Genomic DNA, 11,729 nt, shown 5'->3' on the forward strand with positions numbered 1-11,729 from the left:
AGCTGTTCCCTCCTGGTTCTCCCCATCGCTACAGCTACACTTTAGTTCAAGCCTTCATGATCTTTCTTTCTGAATTGCACAACCATCTCCCTAACAGGTCATCCTGCCTCTACCTTTGTCCCTCTCCAATCTGTGGCTGCCAGAGAGCCTTCGAAACACAAATCCAACCATGCGACACCCAGCTTAAACTCTTGGGAGGCCCATAGAGCCCTCTGTGACCTGGTCTCCACCTGCTTCCCCTGCCTCAACTTTCCCCACCTTACTGACTGCCCTCTATGCCTGTTTCCCCTCACCCCTGACCCCTGTTTTTGCTCCTGCTCTGAGTTCTCCCTGGAGTCCTTCCCTCTCTTCCTCTTCTACATCACTCAATAACCCTGCTGCACCTAAGAGCATTTCCTCTCAGAAACTTCCCCCATGTTCCCGAGGCAGGGTGAGCACCCCTGCTCTGCAACCCCTCAACAGTACTGCCACCCCATGTAGGACTCATCACATCATAGCATAATCAGTGGCCTCTCTCATCTGTCCTTCACACGCTACCTGACTTCCTTCAAGACAGAGACTCTGGCCTATTCATCTTTGTGTCTTCAGGACCTGGCAGAGTACCTAGCACATAATCCAATCAATGTTGGTTTTTTTTTTTTTCCAATGAAAACGAATGACTGATTTTACCAGTGAACTCTGGGAAAATCACATGTTCTCTCTAGGTTCCTGAGTGCTTGGCTGTTTACAGAAGGTTTGGATTAGATGTTGGTGATGGTCCTTCTTCTGTGTAGGACTCTGTGATTGTATAATCTTCATTCAGCTAAGCATTCATGCTGAGTGTCCTGCCTCCTCCATCTTTCCTGTTTTCTTCTCCCAGGTACACCTGCCGTACCCTTTTTGAGCGCCACAAGCTACTGTTCAGTTTTCAGATGTGCGCCAAAATCCTGGAGACTTCTGGCAAGCTCAACATGGATGAGTACAACTTCTTTCTACGTGGGGGTGTGGTGAGTTGGGCGGAGGGCACATCCGAGTATGGGGTGGTCAAGGTTGGAGATGGGGACAAGTATGAAGAGGATTCTAGACCTGGAGGGTATGTCCAAGGCTCCATCGAGTGAGCCGAGGAGAACCTCCAGGAGCATATTGTATGGCGAGCTCCCTGGAGCTGTGGGGGTGACTTGCCATGTGCCCTCGTGCTCATATCACAGGTGGGCTTTGGAGGTCCTCTTATCTGTGACCCACTAGTTGGCATGATCTTGCCACTCTCTCACTGCCTCTCAAAGCATTCCTTTCCCAACCTGAATTCCATGGTCACCATGACACTGTCTCCCTTGCAAGCACTTCAGCCCCTTCCCTGCCATCCCGTGTTGCATTTGCCCGGCAAAACTACCACTCTGGTTAAATCCAGCTCTCTTATTCCTGTGTGGCCTATGTAGCTGAGCACGGCTGGAGAAAAACACACCCACACTCACTGGACTCACTTTAAATCCACCATCATGAACCTCAAGTGGGCCTTTGAAACTGCCAGACAACAATACCACATTTCCCTGGACCAGTCATTCTCCCACCCTCTTGGACAACAGTTTCATTCTTTTGCCACTTTTACTTCACCTCTCATCTGGATTTTAGCAATAGCCTCCCAATGCTTCCCTACCCCCAATCTCTCAACACAGAGATGAGAGATTCTTTAAAAAATGGCTGCCCCACCACTGATGTCGTCTGCCACTGCCCAGCTCCTCACTCCATCCACTCCAGCTGCACAGGCCTCTTTGCCATCGCAGACATGTCCCACATTAGGGCCTTTGCACTGGCTATTCCTTCTGCCAGAAAACTATCTCCCCCAGGTGTACACTTGGCCTCTCTCTCACCTCCTCCAAGACTTGATTCAAATCTCATCTCAATGAGACCTCCTTGACTTTCTTATTTAATACTTCAAGCTGCCCTTTAGCACTTCCAATCTTCCTTATCCTCCTCAACTTATTCTATTTTTCCATAGCACTGCCATCTTTAACTTACTAATTTATTTATTTGTTATGTTTTGGTTCATTATCTGTCCTCCCATGTTGGAAAATAAGCTCCTTAAGGGAAGAGATATTAGTCTTTTTTGTTTAATGATGTATCCCAAGTGCTTGAAACAACTTATAGTTGGTCAACAACAAACATTTGTTAAAGAGAGTGAATAAGTGAGTGAACTAACAAACAGTTTGCACTTCTCTGAAAGGTGAGGCTACCAATTTTATCCTTAAGGTAAGAGACATTACTGCCAGATAACCACCAGAGGGCGCCAGCTCCCTAAATTTGAACTGCAATATCTCTGCACAGTGTCTGAGAGACTTAGACCTTATTTCCCCAATAAAGATGAATTCCAATCCATCTTGGATTCCTGTACTCATTTTTTCATTCCATTTCATGCAAGATTCATCTTGAATTCCACCCCCCTCAAAAGTGACTCTTCTTTAGAGATGTTACTGGTCAATTTCTTTCTCCTCTCTCCTCCCCTCCAGGTCCTGGATCGAGAGGGTCAAATGGATAACCCTTGTACTAGTTGGCTTGCAGATGCCTACTGGGATAACATCACAGAGCTAGACAAACTGACCAACTTCCACGGACTCATGAACTCCTTTGAACAGTATCCTCGTGACTGGCACCTGTGGTATACCAATGCCACTCCGGAAAAGGCTATGCTGCCAGGTGCCCAGGCGTCTAAGCCTCTCTCTCCCACCTTTCTCCTTCCCTCCATTCAGCCCATATGCTTGCCCTTCCTTATAGTCTTCATCCTCTCTTCCAAGTTCCCCTCAGGGCACCTGCCTCCTGGCAAAACATTCCTTGCAGGTGCCCCTTTGTTTAGATTCCCTGCTCTTCCAGACTCTACCTGCAACTACTCAACTTATCTCCAGGTGAGTGGGAGAATGCCTGCAATGAAATGCAACGGATGCTGATTGTTCGCTCCCTACGACAGGACCGCGTGGCATTCTGTGTTACCTCTTTCATCGTCTCCAATCTTGGCTCCCGCTTCGTTGAGCCTCCTGTACTAAACATGAAGTTGGTCAGTGGCTTGGTTTCCTTGCCCACACCACCCCTGGGTCCTTCCTGCCTCCCTCTCCTGTTCCAGTCTACTATATGCATTTACTGAACCTTTTTCTCCCACTTGTTTTACATGGCCTTCTGCCTGAGGCCATACCCTGTGCTTCTGGCAGGTGATGGAAGATTCAACTCCACGAACCCCACTGGTATTCATCCTGTCCCCTGGTGTGGACCCCACTAGTGCCCTGCTCCAGCTGGCAGAGCACACAGGCATGGCACAACGTTTCCACGCCCTGTCCCTGGGCCAGGGCCAGGCCCCCATTGCTGCTCGACTCCTCCGAGAGGGTGTGATTCTGGGTCAGTGTCATTCCAGTTCTTCTAACCCCATCCTTCACCCTGATCCTATTCTCCAGAACCTCCAACTTCAATCACACTACCATAAGTGCAGCTTTCACTTCTCTAGAAGGCCCCAGGAGTGGCAGACCTGCACATTTCGACCCCTCCTCCTTCATACACACACAATCAGGTGGAAAGTGTGGGGACAAATGGGCCTTAGGGAAAGGGTCCCACTGAATCAGTATCTCCTTGCAGGACATTGGGTGTTCCTGGCTAACTGCCACCTGTCACTGTCTTGGATGCCTAATCTGGACAAACTAGTGGAACAGCTGCAGGTGGAGGATCCTCACCCTTCCTTTCGCCTCTGGCTCAGCTCTAGCCCCCACCCCGACTTCCCTATCTCAATTTTGCAGGCCAGTATCAAGATGACCACAGAACCACCAAAGGTATGGGTGACTATAGATAGCCAGCCTCAACCATGCCATTTGGTCTACCTTTCCTCCTGATAGCATCAGAGAGAAGACTTAACCTTTAAAACATTCAAAACAGCACTTTTTTTTTTAAATTTTTATTCTAGTGTCTTCTAAAAAATTCTATCTCATTTCTCTCTTTGTGCCAAACTCTTAGAACATAACAGTAACATCTAACATTTATTGATTGTTATTATGTGCCAGACATTGTTCTAAGTGCTTTACATTTATTAATTCATTTAATACACAAATGCTGTATTCACCCATTTTACAGATAGGAAACTGAGGCACTGAAGAGTAAATCCACAGAATCTTCTAGCCTCCCAGCATTTCCTTACATTCTCTCCCTAATGTCACACTTGCTGGACTCACAGCCCTTTTCTCCTTCCCTCCTACCAACTCTATTGAAATTTTTATCTCCAGTAATACAAGGTCACTATTAAATGCAATCATACTAATTCTTTAAAATCTAATCATGTTGTCTGTATCTATGAGTTTGATTTTTTGTTTGTTCATTTGTTGTTTTTTGTTTTATATCTCATTTATAAGTAAAATCGTTCAGTCTTGTCCTTTTCCATCTGACTTATTTCACTTAGCCTAGTACTCTGAAGATCATCCATGTTGTCTCAAATGGCAACATTTCATCTTTTTTAATTAAAAAAAATCTGATATTGCTACATCCCTCCCACCCAGTTACCCCTGCTGAAACTATTTTGGTAACTTTTCATTGCTTTTAGTCAAGAACAAAACCTTTAACATGGCCTGTGTATCCCAGCGGGCACCTCCCCAGCTTTGTCCATTGCCATTCTCCCCTTCACTTACTTTGTTCTACCTATACCATTAATTTAAAATTTTTTTGTTGTTCTTCCTCAATGGACCCTATGTTCTCTTGCCCCAAGGCTTTTGTACATGCCACTCTCCCTTCTTCCCTCCCCACCCTTTCCTTTGTCCCTTCTAGTCTCAGGAAGCCTCTGACCTCCATGTCTAGGTCAACATCCCAGTGGCACACTCTCATAAAACATTTACCACTCCTTCTGGCCCTTACCACTGCAGTAATTTTATGTGTATTAGTGTGATTCTGATCAGTACCTGCCTTCTTCTCAAGACTGTAAGCTCCAGAAAGGCCGAAGACATGTGGTTTTTTTCTCTCTCACTATTTTGCTCATCCTATGCTAGCACAGGGACCTGCACATAGTAGATGCTCAACAGATAAGTACGGTTTGAAAGATGGCACGCATTGCCATCTTTCCTTGTTCTAAACCCTCCTTGACCACCTTGGGTAGTTGACACAGCTGACTGCCCCTTTCCCAGGAGTGTTCTCTGGTACACACTCCTGGTTTTCCCTCTCTCTCGCGCCACATCATTTATTGCTTCTGTGTTTCTTTTTCTTCCTGTCCTGTTGTTGGATCTTAAGACTTAGTCCTTGAATTGTGTTTGTCACTTTTCTTCACATTTTTTCCTTTCACAGTTTGATAGGGAAATTGTCCTTTTCCTGATTTCAATTCCAATCCCCATCTCTGGCTCCAGTATCAAACTCAGTTCCAGGTCTGAATTCCATCTAGCTACAAAACATTTCTTCTTAGCGCGCCAGCACCATGAATCTCACACTCTCAAAACAAGTCATCAGCTTTTCCACCATAGATTATCTTATCTTATTTTTGTTAATAAAGCCACTAATTTTTTAAAAAATATGTTTAAAGTTGATTTTTATTTACCTTTATTTTTTGCTGCCAACAAAAGTATTTTGTGCCACATTGAAAAATATCAAACAGTCCAGAAATGTGTCCCTGGTGTAACAGAACATTTTTATTCAATTACTACTACTACTACTACTACTACTACTACTACTACTACTACTACTACTACTATTACTATTATTCTTATACCTCCTGCGAGAGGTGTGTGCCTTGGTAGCTAGGTTGAGCACTCTGTGATGGGTAGAGGTGTGTAAGCATGGAGGTAGGTGCTATTTAAGTCTGCATAATGAAGCGGGAGGCAATGATGAATCTGAGGGAAACCTAGGAGGAGAGAGAGAGGAATCAGAGAGAATGGCTCTGCAATGGGGCGGTCCTGAGGGGAGAGGGTCCACCCTGGCTTTGCCCAGGAGTGCTTTCTGTGAAAGGCATAATCTAGGCATAATCTCTCTGCAATCTGTCACACCTTCAGTAGAAGTAGAATGTTCAGGGTTTACTTGGCACAACCGAATTTCTTTTGGAAGCTGACAAAGAGGCCAATATTTTTAAATATTTTATTTGGAAATCATTTAAAACTTACAGAAAAGTTGTAAGAATAATAGTACAAAGAACACCCACAATATGTTACCCAGATTCATCTATTGTTAACATTTTGCCCCACTTGCCATATTATTTGATCTCTCTCTTGTTTCTCCTCACACACACACCTTTACTGAACCATTTAAGAGTAAGGTGCATATATCGTGGTCCTATACTGCTAATTTAGTGTATTTCAGTTTAAATAGTTCAACCCTAATAATAAGGATGTTCTCATATAACTGCAGCAGAGTTGCCACCTTCAATAAATTGATACAATATTTTAATATAAATCTATTATATATTCTAATTTTGTTAAATGACCCAATCATATCCTTAATAACCCCCCTCCCAGCACAGGATCCATTCTAGATCAGGTATTGCCATTTTGTTGTCCTGTGAAAGAGGCCAGTTTTTGCATCAGGATATACAAAGTCAGCCCAAATAGTCAAGAGGACAGTGGTTCATCTGAGTTTTACTTCAAATAAGAAAGTCCCCATAATCACAGCCCCCAGTTGGCAGTTTGGGGTATAGTCCTGGAGTATATTCTTGGATCACTACGTACCATCTAGTCCTTTTTTTTTTAATTAAATATTTAGTAGATGCAAAATAATATTTATGAAATATATATGATATAAAGAATCAAGATTCAATAAATGCCTGTGTGCCCATCATCCTATGAAAGAAAGAAGATTACCGTGTTCTTTGAAGTCTCGGTGCACTTCTCTCCAATCTCATCACCTTTCCTCCTCACTCAGAAGAAGCCACTGTTCTAAATATTGTGCGTGTCACTTTCTTTTCTTTCCAATTTGAACACAAAACTTTAGATAGCTAATGGAACCGTGCTGTATACATTCCTCTGCAACTTGCTTTTATCATTCAGCATTATGACTTGACATTCATTCATGCTGTTCTTCAAGCTGTGTAGTTCTTATATTCCAGATCCTAATCTTTTGTCAGTTATATGTTTTGTTGGTTGTCTTTTTTTCCTTTGGTATTTTTCGGCAAGTAAAAATTCTTAATTTTTATGAGGTTAAATTTAGCTATCTTCTTTTTTCTAGTTTGCGCTCCTGCCTTGTTCAAGAAATCTTTGCTCGCTTCAAGTTTGTAAAGGCACTCTCTTATACTTGTCTTCAAAACAATTTTATAATCTGACTTTCACATATAGGTTTTTAGTCACTTCAAATTGATTTTTTTTGTGTGTGAGTGTGGAATGAGGTAGATGTCTAATTTTTTTCCCACATGGATAACCAATTCTCCCAGTACCCTGTATTCTGTTCATTGATCAACTTGTTTATATTGAGGTCACTATAGACTGTATTAATTACTGTATAGCTTTATAATAATTCTTCATAGCTGGTAAGGCAAATCTCCTTACTTTATTCTTCTTCAGACTATTCTCTAACATAAATTTTGGAATTAGCTTGTCAGATTCCACACACAAAATCTTATTGATCAATGTGGAGGAAACCAACATCTTTAGGATATTGAGCCTTCTAATCCATAGTCTTTCCATTTATTCTTTATTTCAATAAAGTTTTATAATTTTCTCCATAAGATGTGTACACTTTATTAGATTTATTCCTACTTTACATATTTTGATGATGTTATAAATGACATTTTAAAAATTATACTTTCTTTTTGTTACTTCTTTATCCAATACTCTTCACTTTTTCACACTACTACATTCTGTCCATCATAGATGAGCCTTCTTAAAACACTGTTTCAACATATCACTGTTCTACTTGACAGAAATTGGCTCTCTGATTCCCGGTGAATCAAGTCCAAATGGCTCAAACTGCCATTGTTATTGCATCCACATTTGTTAATGGCCCTTCTTAGTCCACTTGAGCACTTGCACTTGACTTCTGTTAGACTCATCATCTCACTATTCTCCCCTTTGTGTCTTTATTTCTTCACTTCTTTCCATCTCTTAGAAACCAAGGCACTCTCCTCAGCCTAGTCATATCTGTCCCACTTGTAAGACTTAGCCCAGATCCCAACTTGTTCATGAAGCCTGATAAATCCAATCACATAAGAATGCTCCTCCTCGATGATATTCTATGGCTCTTTTAATCTACAATGAACCTCTTCAGATAATAGTATAGATTTTGTTCATTCATAATTGTACATATATCTTCGTTCCTGTTTTTTGTTACTCCAAAATCGAGTTGACCTACCCACCATTGGGAACATTGTTGTTGAGAGGATCAAAAGTGGGAGGACAGGAAAGTAGGGCTGCCACTAGCCCACATAGTGCCTATGTTTGAATTCGAGAAAGGCACTTAGCCCTGTGAATGAGTTCACATATTGGCATGCAGATTAAAGACTAGATTTCACCTCCATTCACCCCATCAGCCAGTGCAGTGAGCAATCTCCACAACTGTACATGGTGGTGCTAGTGGCAGGACTAAGCAAGATGCATGTCATCTCGCCACTATACTTCATTATCCCCAGGGCCTAAAGGCCAACATGACACGTCTTTACCAACTGATGATGGAACCACAGTTTTCACGCTGCTCCAAACCTGCCAAGTATAAGAAGCTGCTGTTTGCACTCTGCTTCTTCCACTCCGTGTTACTTGAACGCAGAAAGTTCCTGCAGCTTGGCTGGAACATTGTCTATGGCTTCAATGACTCTGACTTTGAGGTTTGTGCTAACCAGGGGTCTCTAATCCCAGCCCTCTCTCCTTGGATCCCCTGTGGGAATATCCACTTACAGAAAACCCACGTTAAGGCCCCACTGGAAGACTTCCTGCCATAACTATGGGGTTGGGGTGTGGGCTGGGACCATGTACAGGTGTCAGAGAACTTGCTGAGTCTCTATCTGGATGAGTATGAGGAGACACCCTGGGATGCACTCAAGTACCTCATTGCCGGTGTCAACTATGGTGGGCATGTTACGGATGACTGGGACCGGCGCCTGCTCACCACCTACATCAATGACTATTTCTGTGACCAGTCTCTATCAACCCCCTTCTACCGGTGAGAGGGAGGTGGCACTGAACAGGGGGCTAGAGGATACAAAGAGACCAGGCGGCAAGACTGGGGGTAAAGGAAGTGTTTGAGGAGAGAATGAGATTAGGAGAAGGCAGTATGTTGGGATTGGGAGGGGGAACAAGAGCAGAAAGGTGGATAAATGGAATATACATAGGGACTGGGGTCTTAGCCTGGCATTGAAGCCCCAGAGTCCCCACAATGTGGTAATAAGTATCTTGTGGCTCCCCAGGTTGTCAGTATTGGAGACCTATTGCATCCCTAAGGATGGGAGCCTGGCCTCTTACAAGGAGTACATCAGCATGTTGCCCAGCATGGACCCCCCTGAGGCCTTTGGCCAGAACCCCAATGCAGATGTGGCCTCTCAGATTACTGAGGCGCGAACACTCTTTGAGACTCTGCTTTCTCTGCAACCTCAGATTACACCCACCAGTGCTGGAGGCCAGAGCCGGGAAGAGAAGGTAAGAACAGACAGGCACCCAGGGGAGGGAAAGCCATGAGGAAGAAAAGGCTGTACTCAGAGCTCCTGCCTTGTCAGGTCCTTGAGTTGGCCACTGATGTGAAACAGAAGATCCCTGAAATGATCGACTATGAGGGGACCCGAAAAGTACTGGCTCTGGACCCCTCCCCCCTCAATGTGGTCCTTCTGCAGGAGATCCAGAGATACAACAAGCTTATGGAGACCATCCTGTAAGATGGAAAGGGGTTCTGTGGCATGTGGGGAGGGGACAAGAGGAAAGGCCTTCACTCCCTGCCTAGGATGGCTCTTCCAGGCCCATCTCATCTGTAATGCTCTACCCTGTTCTGCTCAGGTTCTCACTGACAGACCTGGAAAAAGGCATCCAGGGCCTCATCGTCATGTCTACAAACCTGGAAGAGATTTTCAATTGCATCTTTGATGCCCATGTCCCTCCACTCTGGGGAAAGGCAAGATTACAATACTGTAGATCCTACCCAACAATGAGCTCTCCTCTCACCCTTATGCCCCCAATCTCCTTGTTCTAGGTAGGCATATAACAAAATGTAGTAAGCCTGGGCTTTGGAGCCAGACAGGTTCAAGGTTGAAATCTGGCTCTGCCATTCACTGACCAACTTTGCACAAGTTATTAACTTAGAGGCTTACTCAGGGCAAGTTACTAATATCTTCAGGGATGTTTCAAGGATTCCTAGTACTGTGCATAATGCTTAGTAGGTGGTTCATTAATGGTAACTGGTTACTATTACTATTGTTGTCAAAAATTAGTTGTCATTCTATGCTTCTTTCCTGGGAGTTGGCTTTTGGAGTGCTTTGCCCAATTGAAGTTGGGGAGCAGGGACTGACACTACATAGTCTTCTCACATCTGCTCTGAGTTCTAAAAATAAAAACTTGAAGGCATGAATAAATGAATGAATGAACACACACTGCTTCTTTCTCTAGGCATATCCCTCACAAAAGCCACTGGCTGCATGGACCCGGGACTTGGCTATGCGTGTGGAACAATTTGAACTGTGGGCTAGCCGTGCTCGGCCTCCTGTGATCTTCTGGCTGTCTGGCTTCACCTTTCCCACCGGCTTCCTCACCGCTGTACTGCAGTCTTCAGCTCGCCAAAACAATGTGAGCCATGTGGAAAATGTAATGGGGATTGGATGCTGGGGACATGTATTTTGCTCTCCTCTTCAGGGTCTTCTCTTATTCTCACTTTCGATCCCCAGATTTCAGTGGACAGCCTCTCTTGGGAGTTTATTGTTTCCACTGTGGATGACAGCAACCTAGTGTATCCACCCAAGGTGGGAGCCAGCTGTGCTTGGGGCTCTAAGCAAATGCGGGTCTGGTGGAAGAGGGTGCTGGGAACAAAGGTGGGAAACAATTGGTTGAGAAGGGAGGAGAGAGGTAGCAGGTCAGGGGTGCTGGCAACCAAGGGTCTATCTAGACTTCCCCCCAACCTGTCCCCGTGTCTCCCCAGGATGGTGTCTGGGTTCGAGGCCTGTACCTGGAGGGTGCTGGCTGGGACCGGAAGAACTCCTGCTTGGTGGAGGCAGAGCCCATGCAGCTTGTCTGTCTCATGCCCACGATCCATTTCCGGCCTACAGAGAGCCGAAAGAAGAGTGCCAAGGGTGAGACAGCCTCCTCAGACCTGCCTGCCCTAGCCCTCCCCCATACTTGCTTCTGCTCTGCTCTCCCAGAGGCTCCAGGGGTCTGACTCCTCTTCTCCTTTCCCTCAGGCATGTACTCCTGTCCCTGCTATTACTATCCCAACCGGGCAGGCAGCTCAGACAGAGCCTCCTTTGTCATTGGCATCGACCTCCGTTGTGGGACCATGACATCTGATCACTGGATCAAAAGGGGCACTGCCCTACTCATGAGCCTGGACAACTGAGGCGGCTTTCTTTCAGGCTTGAGAGAGGGTTGGGGATTCCAGGAGCCAAAGCTGACAATGCACCTCAGACCGAGGATGGACCTCACTCAGGCCTTGACCTTGGTTGAATTTGTCGTGCGATGGGGCCCTGGAGATACCTAGCGTGATAGCCATAAAGGTGGAAGAATTGTATTGGAGCTCAGTGCAGTAAAACACCCGCAACCACAAGCCTTAAGTCTCTCAATGAAATGGTAGGGACTTGGGGAGGAGGAAGCCCTGGCCTTACAGAGGACGGAAGGGAGCTCCTGTGAGCCGCT

The 11,729-nt window shown here is 44.9% G+C and overlaps 1 protein-coding gene and 1 long non-coding RNA gene across 4 annotated transcripts in view; one reads left to right on the top strand and one right to left on the bottom strand.

Moving 5' to 3' along the window:
• DNAH2 (dynein axonemal heavy chain 2) overlaps positions 1-11,433 on the top strand; it is a 98,406-nt gene extending 86,973 nt beyond the window's left edge. For both annotated transcript variants that reach the window (XM_025040132.1, XM_025040131.1), the window contains 14 exons: positions 860-986; positions 2,484-2,670; positions 2,877-3,025; positions 3,177-3,360; positions 3,595-3,785; positions 8,537-8,728; positions 8,879-9,063; positions 9,308-9,536; positions 9,614-9,765; positions 9,888-10,002; positions 10,494-10,670; positions 10,769-10,843; positions 11,020-11,170; positions 11,279-11,433. In XM_025040132.1, coding sequence (XP_024895900.1) covers positions 860-986; positions 2,484-2,670; positions 2,877-3,025; positions 3,177-3,360; positions 3,595-3,785; positions 8,537-8,728; positions 8,879-9,063; positions 9,308-9,536; positions 9,614-9,765; positions 9,888-10,002; positions 10,494-10,670; positions 10,769-10,843; positions 11,020-11,170; positions 11,279-11,433 — 2,269 coding nt within the window. The remainder of the gene's footprint in view (positions 1-859; positions 987-2,483; positions 2,671-2,876; positions 3,026-3,176; positions 3,361-3,594; positions 3,786-8,536; positions 8,729-8,878; positions 9,064-9,307; positions 9,537-9,613; positions 9,766-9,887; positions 10,003-10,493; positions 10,671-10,768; positions 10,844-11,019; positions 11,171-11,278) is intronic.
• The window catches only part of LOC112471414, a 2,902-nt gene continuing 1,840 nt past the window's right edge, over positions 10,668-11,729 (bottom strand). For both annotated transcript variants that reach the window (XR_003043292.1, XR_003043291.1), the window contains 2 exons: positions 11,047-11,140; positions 10,668-10,900 (listed from right to left, as the gene is read on the bottom strand). This is a non-coding gene — a long non-coding RNA (uncharacterized LOC112471414). The remainder of the gene's footprint in view (positions 10,901-11,046; positions 11,141-11,729) is intronic.

The sequence above is a fragment of the Pteropus alecto genome, unplaced genomic scaffold (genome assembly GCF_000325575.1).
Source record: "Pteropus alecto unplaced genomic scaffold, ASM32557v1 scaffold398, whole genome shotgun sequence".
Lineage (NCBI taxonomy): Eukaryota > Metazoa > Chordata > Mammalia > Chiroptera > Pteropodidae > Pteropus > Pteropus alecto.